This window comes from Taudactylus pleione, unplaced genomic scaffold (genome assembly GCF_031769625.1).
Source record: "Taudactylus pleione unplaced genomic scaffold, aTauple2 ptg001321l, whole genome shotgun sequence".
In the NCBI taxonomy this organism is placed as follows: domain Eukaryota; kingdom Metazoa; phylum Chordata; class Amphibia; order Anura; family Myobatrachidae; genus Taudactylus; species Taudactylus pleione.
The window spans coordinates 41,694-52,174 of record NW_028285721.1 but is presented as its reverse complement, the minus strand read 5'-3'; the positions used below and the strand labels follow the sequence as shown (position 1 = coordinate 52,174).

The 10,481-nt window shown below is 43.3% G+C and overlaps 1 protein-coding gene across 1 annotated transcript; it reads left to right on the top strand.

Annotated features, from left to right (window-relative positions):
- The first annotated feature begins 254 nt into the window (after positions 1 to 254).
- Positions 255 to 2,041, top strand: LOC148443168 (E3 ubiquitin/ISG15 ligase TRIM25-like). The gene has a single exon (XM_088463131.1). It carries the CDS (start codon positions 255 to 257, stop codon positions 1,866 to 1,868), a length of 1,614 nt encoding a protein of 537 aa, XP_088319257.1. The 3' UTR covers positions 1,869 to 2,041.
- Positions 2,042 to 10,481: the final 8,440 nt, after the last annotated feature.

Sequence of the window (10,481 nt, the reverse complement as noted above, 5' to 3'; positions counted from 1 at the left end):
CGAACGTAATCGCAATACAATCGTTGCACGTGCGCAGCACAGCATGTGCATGTGCAAAGGCTAATAATCGCTCAACCTGCGTAAACATGAACCAGGCTCTATGCCCCTTTATGTATTGGGTGTGTCCCTTAGTAAAACTTTGTCTACAGATTAATCTGAGTGACATCTCAGCCTCACCTCGTTGTCAGAATGTGACCTCACTGATCGGGTGTGTCAGAGACTGTCACTTTCATTTCTCTCTCCTGCTGCCAGTGATGGCGTCTGCTGATCTGAGACAGGAGCTGGTCTGTTCCATCTGCCTGAGAATTTATACAGATCTTGTAACCCTGAGATGTGGCCACAACTTCTGCCGGGTCTGTATTGCTCGTGTGCTGGATACACAAGAGGGGTCTGGAGTTTATACCTGTCCTGAGTGCAGAGCAGAGTGTCAGGAGCGTCCTGCACTGATACGGAACATTCCTCTGTGTAACATAGTGGGGAGTTTCCTGTCTAATCGGCCAGGTCAGTTGGAGACTGGGATCTTCTGCACTTACTGTATTCACTCTCCAGTGCCTGCTGCTAAATCCTGTATCCTTTGTGAGGCTTCTCTGTGTGATAATCACCTGAGAGTACACAGCAAGTCACCAGAACACGTCTTATCTGATCCCACCACTGCCCTGGGGAACAGGAAATGCTCCGTCCATAAGGAGATCTTCAGATATTACTGCACTGAGGATGCTGCCTGTATCTGTGTGCCCTGCTGTCTGATTGGGGAACACATAGGACACCAGGTAGAGTCACTGGATGAGGCCTCTGAGAAGGAGAAGGAGAAACTAAGATATGTTCTGCAGAAACTGACCACAAAGAGAGCAGAGGCTGAGAATAGAACCCATAGTCTGCAGGAGCACAGGAAAAAAAGCCAAGTAAAAGCAGCTGGTGTGACAGAGACAGTCACTGCCCTGTTTAGAGACATCAGGAGACAGCTGGAAGACCTGGAACAGAGAGTTCTGAGTGAAATCTGCAGACAGGCAGAGCGCATTTCACTCTCAGTCTCTAATCTGATCCAGCAGCTGGAAATAAAGAAGGATGAGTTGTCCAGGAAGATGCTTCACATTGAGGAGCTGTGTAACATGTCTGATCCAGTGACTGTCTTACAGGAACCAGACACAGGTGACTTGTGTGATACTGAGGACACAGAGAGACATGATAACCAGGTCTGTGGTGCAGGAGATCTGGATGTGGGTCTCATATCAGGGACATTACACACATTATCTGATATAATAACAGGGATAAATACAGTAATTTGTGTGCAGGAAGCAGCAGACATATTACTGGATGTATCCACAGCTGGTGATTATATACAGATATCAGGTGACAGGAAAACTGCATCCTGGTCAGATAAGAAACAGAACCATCCAGTTAAACCAAAGAGATTTCAGTATACTCAGGTAATAAGCACCAGGAGATTGACCTCAGGGCGACATTACTGGGAAGTGGATGTCAGTAAATCAAGGTGGTGGAGGGTGGGGATGTGTTATCCCAGTATAGACAGGAGGGGAGATCAGTCACTCATTGGAGATAATATCAAGTCCTGGTGTCTGAAGAGGTGCAATAATCAGTACATATTTAAACATGACAGCATCGATATCTGGTTAGCTGACAACATCCCCTGTGACAGAGTGGGCATATGTCTGGATTATGAGGCAGGACACATTTCAATTTACTCACTATGTGATCGGATCAGACTCTTACACACAGTCACTGCCACCTTCACTGAGCCCCTTCATGCTGCATTATGGTTAGGGAGCGGGTATGTCAAAATATCTGGGGAGAGTCACGGAAAAGACATACACCCAGAAATTGGTGACAACACAGGGAAGGGAATGTGATTGGTGGTACCAGTGCTGGTTGTTCGATGCCCACCTGCCTGATGTTGGCACATGCACTGTGAAGCCTATTTGGTGGAACACAGCACATGTATGGAAAGGCATCAATGTATGTGCCCCACTTCTCCCTAACCACAGAATGCAGAACAGGGATCTTAGCACAGGCAGGTTGGTGGGGCATTCTTGAAATGTGGAACCCTCCTAAGAATTTACCTGGCTTACCATGTTCGCTAGCACTGGGTAATATAATCAGTCAATAGAAAGAAATTAGTGCACATGTTTATACCAACAAAAAACATACCAACAGAAAATACAGCTAGTAAGAGAATACAAGTTTGTGGTTCTATACTCCTATATACATCACACTAACCAGGGAGAGGATACTGCTGTATACATCACACTAACCAGGTAGAGGATACTGCTGTATACATCACACTAACCAGGGAGAGGATACTGCTGGATACATCACACTAACCAGGGAGAGGATACTGCTGTATACATCACACTAACCAGGGAGAGGATACTGCTGTATACATCACACTAACCAGGAAGAAGATACTGCTGTGTACATCACACTAACTAGGGGAAGGGAGGGTTATGCACCCCCCAGGAGGGTTAGGCTAGGGGAAGGGGGGTTAGTGTTAGGCACCCCCCAGGAGGGTTAGGTTTAGGGTATAGGCAGGGGGGTGTTTAGGTTTAGGCACCCCTAAAGGAGGGTTAGGGGGGGAGGAAAGTAGGGTTAGGTAGTTTACTCACCTCCGTCAGGATCTCCTCTGTTCAGCCTGCCGGCGTCGGGATTTCGACTGCCGGCCTCTCGTCCGGAAGTCATTCATACCGATCCCCATCTACAGAGTTTATATACTACTCTGACTGTTGGACATATCCCAATGACCGTGATTTATAGGACTTCCCGTCCTTTCATCAGTCCTAACCCATGAGATATAGTAATTCCATACATATGGACTCTTCTTGCACTGTATAAATATGATCTATTGTCTGTACAGACATCAAGGTAGAATACTAGGATGTAATCTGATATTACTTTGGGTTAGGCATTTTTGTATATAATCTTTGTGAGTTTTTATTGTATATTATTTTTATACAATAAATTGTTACATATATATCCACGTTTTATTCACTACTCTCTGTCCGTATACAGTGACAAATCCAGACTGCAGTGCTGTGTTAGCATATCGATACAGAGTATGGGCATACGTCTCAGTCATTCATATCGTCTAACTCTGGGCCTGATTTAGAGCCGGACGCTATTTGCGGACGGTCGTTCTGAAAAAGGGGCCGGATATTTAAATTAAGCGCTCGCTCTTTGTGGTCTGTTGATGCCTCTAAGTTTGAATGAGCGAACGAAACATGCGCTCGCTATTTTGAAAAAAACGCCACCTGGCCGCTCGCATCATACGTCTTCTCCGCTATTTATTAGATTAATCGAGTACATCGAACGGCGTATGAACTGCTCGCAGTGCTTGTGGTAGCATTTTCCTACCGCAATTATGCGAGCAGTTCAGGCTAAAAGACAACCAAGTGACGTGATCGATGACGCTGCTTTGTTAATTATCCACTCCCAGTTTCAAGCACCTTCCCCTGTTACCACCCACAAACGCCTCATCCTGTCACTCAAATTAGCAGGCACTCGCTATTTTGCGAGCACATGATTTACGACCGCACTGACTGGTTGGCGCATGCGCATTCCGACCCATACGCAGATGTGCGAACATCGCTGGGAACAAACGAGCGGCCGTTTACGAGCGGCTCTGAATCAGGCCCACTGTTCTCCCATCCTGTGATCCCTACCTCCCTATTCCCAACCCGATTCTCAGTCACACATATTACTGATATTCACGGAGTTCAGTGACTTTTTTTTACTACTTCGTGTGCAAAAATCCCTCAAACGGCGCACGTGTTACACAGAGTGCACGCACAGAGCCCCCTAACTGACTGGGACGCACACTATCAGACATGATTTCGGAAATGTACAGAGCGTTCCTGGGCAGTGGCTAATCTGACGCGCTGAGACGTACCATCTCATGGGCATGTTTGCTGAACTGTGTGCGCGCTCATAATCACGAACGTCAAAGGCCGTACTATGACGGACAGCCTGCACATAAAGAAAAAGTGATTTAAATATTTTTTGTGATGAACTTAACAGGAATATATATATCTCTTACGTTTGTTAAAAGTAATGAGAAAGTCAATTTTTTGGACTTGTGTATATACATAAAGGATGGGAATATACAGACCAAAAATTATATCAAACCAATAGATAATACCTACATTCCAGTCTCTAGCAATCATCACCCTATATGGCTCAAGGGGGTACCCAAAAGCCAAATACAGAGAGTAAGAAGAAATTGTTCTGAACCTAAAATATTTAATATTCAGGTGGGTGAGATGAAGAAGAGATTTGTGGATAAAGGTTATGCTGCAAACGAAATAGAGGAGACAGTAGAAGAAATTAAGAACCAAGGCCCTCATTCAGAGCCACTCGCTAGCGGCAGTACGCTCGTTCCGAGCGATGTTCGCACATCTGCGCATGCGTACGGTTTTTAGTACGCATGCGCGAACCAGTCAGTGCGGCCGAAAATCGTTGGTACGCAATATAGCGAGGGCCTGCTATTTTGAGTGACAGAATGAGGCGTATGTGGGTGGTAACAGGGGAAGGTGCTTGAAAACGGGGAGTGGAGATCCGAACGCAGGCGTGCTTAAAGGTCAAAACGGGCGTTTTAAGGGAGTGCATAATTAATACAGCAGCGTCATTGACCACGTCACTTGGTTTTTTTTAACTCAGAACTGCTCGCAAAATAGCGGTTGAAAACACCAACCACAGAATAGCGAGCAGTTCATACGCTGTACGATGTACTCGATTAATCTAATAAATAGCGGACATGACGTATGGTGCGTGCGGCCAGGGGGCGTTTTTATCAAATAAACGAGCGTATGTTTTGCTCGCTTGTTCAGACTTAGAGGTGGGAACAGACCGCAATTTGCGAACGGATCATTTGAATAGCCACCCCTTGTTTTTGAACGAACGACCACAAATAGCGAACGGCTCTGAATCAGGCCCCAAGATAGGTCAAGCCTTTTAAAATATAAAGAAAAAGAAAATACTTCAAAAAAGATGACGTTGCCATTTATTACTCAGTTTAATGGACAATATAAGAATATAGAAAAAATCATAATGAAACACCGGCATATCTTAACAAGAGACCCGATTCTTAAACAAGTCATCCCAGAACATCCTTCCTTTATTTATAGAAAAGCCCGAAATTAAAAAAATCGGCTGGTAAAAAGTGCCATACCAGAAAAACGTAATGGACGTATTAAAACAATTGGCTTTCACAGATGCGGGGATTGCATTATGTGTAAAGCCCATAAAAAAACACCTCGCAAAGTAATGGACTTTAGATCTACATCCAATGGACAGGTCTTTAAGATACTAGATTTTATGACCTGTAATAGTAAAAACTGTATTTATTTGATACAATGAAGTTGTAATCTCCAGTATGTAGGCAGAACATCACGCCCGTTACGTGAAAGATGGGGAGAACACTGTAGAAATATTAAAAAGGGCTTTGAGAAGCATAATTTGTCTGATCATTTTAGAGAAGTCCAAACATGTTCTATTGATTCCATCTCATTAGTAATCGGGATCAAAAAAATAAAAGGTAATTGGAGGAAGAAAAATATAAGTAAATTTTTAGCTCAAAGTGAAATGAAATTCATTCATGATGTTAAAACTTTGGTCCCTTCTGGCCTAAACGCTGATTTTGAAATCAAGTTGTTTTTGTAAAATTGTTTTTATATAATATTGCTTTTATTGTTTTTGTGATATTTGGATGTTCAAAACCATATTTATTCATGTAAAATATAGAGGCCGAATTCTTTTATTTTTTTTTATTTTTATGTTTGATTATGATGGCCGCTGTTTCCACTATTAATATGTTAGTTTAAAAACAATGTGATGTAATTTCACCCTTTTAATGTTCCTATGAGTTTACGATGCGGGTTGCCTAGACAACCATGTACTGATATCAAACTGACGTAACACCTGATGAGAAGGTGGAACGCATACCGGAAGTTTCTCACCGCTAGAGGTTAAAGTGATTGAGATTGTATTCTTTTATGTGGTGATTTACGCCTGGACAACTGGGGACCCGCGTCATACTGATGTAACATCCGGCAGGTATCACTTACAATATATTAGAGTTAGAACACACTATCCGGTGACTCACGCGGGTTGCCTAGACAACTGGGGACCCGCGTCACACTGATGTAATATCCGGCTGGTATTACTCATAAACACTAGAGGTAAAACATATTTAACCCTAGTGATGAAAACGTACTGAAGCATGATTGGTTGACAACACGGGTTGCTATGACAACCGAAATTGCATATCAAGTAGGAAATGTTTTTAATGAATACTTTATGGGATTTATTTTATGTTATTTATTGAATGACATGCTAATTAGGATGTTTATTGTAATTGATTTTATGAAGAAGGTTTATCGAGGATAATCACGAGAATTGCGGGGTTTTAACCCTAATTGGAGAGGTGGGACTTAATATAGAATAAAAGGAGCATCAGACCACAACACCTCCACCTTGAAAAAGACTGAGAAAAGTCGAAACACGTTGGTGGTGAGGTGTTTCTTTTTAGTTGGAAGAGAACAACCTGAGTACTTCCGTCTGGTGATAGAGGGTGAGAACAGTGGGGCCCCTTTTTTCATAATTTGTGTATCCCAGACGTTGTTTTTTAGATCCGTACTGACAGGGCATGTTCTTATTAATAGTAGACAGTGGAATTTTATTGTTTTTTTTGTTTGTTTTTTTTTACTTTATAATATTTTTGTACTTGAATAATTTCCTTTTGAGATGTTGGTCCTAATAAATAATCAATAATACTCTTTGGATTTTGAGTAAATTTTTTGGAGTTTTGTGGACCAGTGTTTAAAGAAACCTTTATGAGAATCTACAGTGCTTGATTTATGTAAGCATTCAAGTGAGTTGTGTACTCATTGCAATTAGAAACTACACGAGGTGTCATAAATCCTACCTGTAAAGAAGACACGGGGATAAAGAAACCTTTATATAAATGGAGCGGGGTGTTATATGTAAGCATTAAAGTGAGCATTACATCCGTCTGATTTGGTCATGTTTGGGTGATTTTCCTATTCAGAATTGGACAGAATTTTGTTTGTGTACCTTTATTTGCATATTTGGGAAAGAAAACCCCCCCTCAGAAAATTCAAGATTTGGACAAAAATTTTGGACCAAAGAAGGAGGGTAATATTATATTTTATAAGATTTTATTGTATATCCCTTCACTGGAGCGTGAAATTTTTCCTTCCAGTTGTACTTTATGTATCCAGTTTGATAACGCTGGAAAGAAATTTCTGGCTGCTCCTATTCTTGCGCTAAGGTTTGACAACATTTGTAGATTTAGCCTGCACATAGCATGGGGCTGGTTCAGGTGCGATCGATGGTGGCGTCTGTATTTCTGGGGGAGAGTCAAATGTTGTGCGGGCGGCGATCATCATTGATTTCCCAGTGTCGCAATTCAATTATTCTGGGCGCCCATTAATTATCACCCTCTTTACACATTAGACAGGATTTAGCCATGCAAAACAGTGAAACCCATCTAAAGTCCTGGTTTGCGCGCCCTAACCATGGGTTACATGCACATTTCTGTTCGCAGAAATGTTGGCGGCGGCTATAGAGCGCCGACAGAGCGACAATTGAATTGCACTTAAAAAAAAAAAAATTGCCGCCAGCGAAACAATTGAATCGCCCCCCTCAGGGTCTAAATGTCACTCAAAATGGGCGTCTCAGGGGGCGTGGCCTGACTGCAGAGCTGAGTGGCAGCATTTCTGAGGAGATCCGGCCACCCTATCTAATAAACTCCCTTTTATACACTAAAGTGGGGCACCGACACCCCCTGATCTCCAGCTACCAACCCACTGGACACAGCGATCCTGTTTCCGGAGAGATCTCCACAGATTCAGGAGCTCTGAGGCCTTCATGGCTCCAAAAGCCGTGGCCACGATTACAGGTACCGCCCGTCGCAACTCGTGCAATGCAGCGGTACTTCCTCCCCGCTAACCCCAAAGCTATCACAGATCTCCCAGCATCCGCCGCTACCCATCAACATTTCCCAACCTACCTGCTACACCACCGGGGAGTCCGGCGGCATCCGATGACAGCGGCGCTGCTGTGACGCCGAAAACTTCACCTAGCAGCCTGGTCACCACACACTGCAACCGTGACCCTTATAAGTGTCCCCCGCACGCTACATTATCAGTGACTAATGCTTTGGGACTGCACTGCATTGGAGCCGGTGGTTTGGAAAGGCCGGAGCCGCGGCCTCAATGAATGAATCCCCGTTACTGAGTACCCGCCACACCCCAAAGCCGGTGATCCCAGAGTCCTCCCTCCACGGGGCCCCAAATACAGCTGACTGCTGCCTATGCCCGCGGGCCACTTTTCTGAGCTGGACAGCCTAGGAGAGAATATTAAACCCGGGAAACAGGGGGAATCGAGATCCACCCGCCATCTTGCCTCCTTTGAGGGAAGGAGGTTATATTGAACCCATACCGCACCTCAGCTTCTAATTCTCCAGCTAAAAGCCTCCTTTTTCAAGAGACCATACACACCAGCTAGGAAAGAAGTCACTTGCCACTGGAACATCGACAACATCCCATAAGCCGAGCTGCAGTGAGAAATATATTGGTGACTCTAAATACACCTGAGCTCTTTTGGGTACACAGAGCGGCTGCTGGTCAGGGCTCTGTGCCCTCATTGAGGAAATAAACATACTCAGCTTGCTACACCAAAGTTAAATTATACATATACCTACCAACCTCCCCCCCCAACCACCTGGTCCTTATTGGTACACTCAAAGCCCCCCCCCTTCCTAAATATATAGAAGACCCGACGGTTATTTCTCCAGACAACAAGCAAATACCATTTACCATTTGCTAATCAAATGAAGAGATCATTCTCTATCTTATTGTAATATCCACAAGGATTCTACAGTAACTCAAAATTTAATTTTCCCTATTCTGGGCCCCCATCTAGTGGTCATTATCGTAAACTACATTCCAGATTTCTCCAATATACGTGATCACTTTCAGTGTAATGCGAAGATCTGCTCAAGCCAGTTCTACGCCTAAGGGACAACTGCAAAAATCTCGTTCATATAAAAACAAACTTTATCCCCAACATCTAATTGCAGTAAACAGACATCTCCTGGTTCAACTTACCAAGTTGACTCTCCCTCTCATTCCATAAATATGGAAAATGCCCAAGCAATTACCTATTCTGACGTAGTCAGAGCCATCCGTGAAACCATGGAACCTCTCATGCAAACACAAGCTGAAACATTTACAGCATCCATTCAAGATCTAAAACATCAAATTAAAACAGGTCTCTACACAAGTCAACAACATAGAACAACGCATTGGGGAAACAATACAAGATGTATCTGAACTCAAAGACTTGGTCTCCCAACTACAAAAATCTAATTACCAAATGAAAAATAAACTAGAGGACCTTGAATATAGTTCACGCCGCAAAAACTAGCGACTGATCGGACTTCCAGAAACCTACAAAAGGTCAATCCCTACTCACCTTTTTGAAATACGATCTCCCAAAACTTCTAAAAAGTAGATCGGGAACTTCCGACATTTGAAATCGAACGAGCACATCGACTAGGTCCATATAGAGATGACCAAGAAACCAGACCCAGAGCAGTAACCTTCCGTTGCCTCAATTTCCACCAAAAGGTGATTTTGTGGTCTGCAGCACGCCAAGTAGGTAAAATACAATGGAAAGACCGATCATTATTAATGTTTCAGGACTACTCCGCTGAAGTGGCAGGAGCACGCCGTGAAATGGCGCCTGTTTGCACCAAACTTGCTAGAGCGAATAGAAAATTTGCCCTAATATACCCAGCCCGGCTACGCATCTCTGAAGGCAAAGACTTTAAAGATTTTATGACTCCGGCAGATGCACAAGAATTTCTAATCGTATTAGAAAAATGGAGCACGCGGAGAATCAAGAAAATTCCATACCAGAGCATACGAGTTAATCGACAGGCTTGTATCACTTTTATTTCTATGTCATGTTACACGATTTATTTACAAATCATCTAAAGCCCTTTGAGTGATTGGCCAGCCCTGAATATTTACAGCTTAGATGTGACTTTAATACATACACATGATTTCTTCATAAGACCATATTAATTTCATATCTCATTATGGTATATCCATGTTGATTGTTTTGTATACCTGTTATCACAGAACCCACGGCCAACCCTGGAATGCTAGAATTCATTTCATAAAATTCACTTTATACAACGTAGTAAAATTTTTGCAATATTTGCGCATATTGGCCCTCATTCAGAGCCACTCGCAAACAGCAGTATGCTCGTTGCATTCCGATGTTGACTAACCGCGCATGCGTCGGTGTAACACTGCGCATGTGCGTACGGCAGATTGCGAGTTTTTTTGGTCTCGTTCGTCAAATAGCGTACAGGAAGTGACATGTCAAATGTGATTGACAGAACAGGGCGTTTTTGGGTGTTGACAGGGGTGGAGATGGAA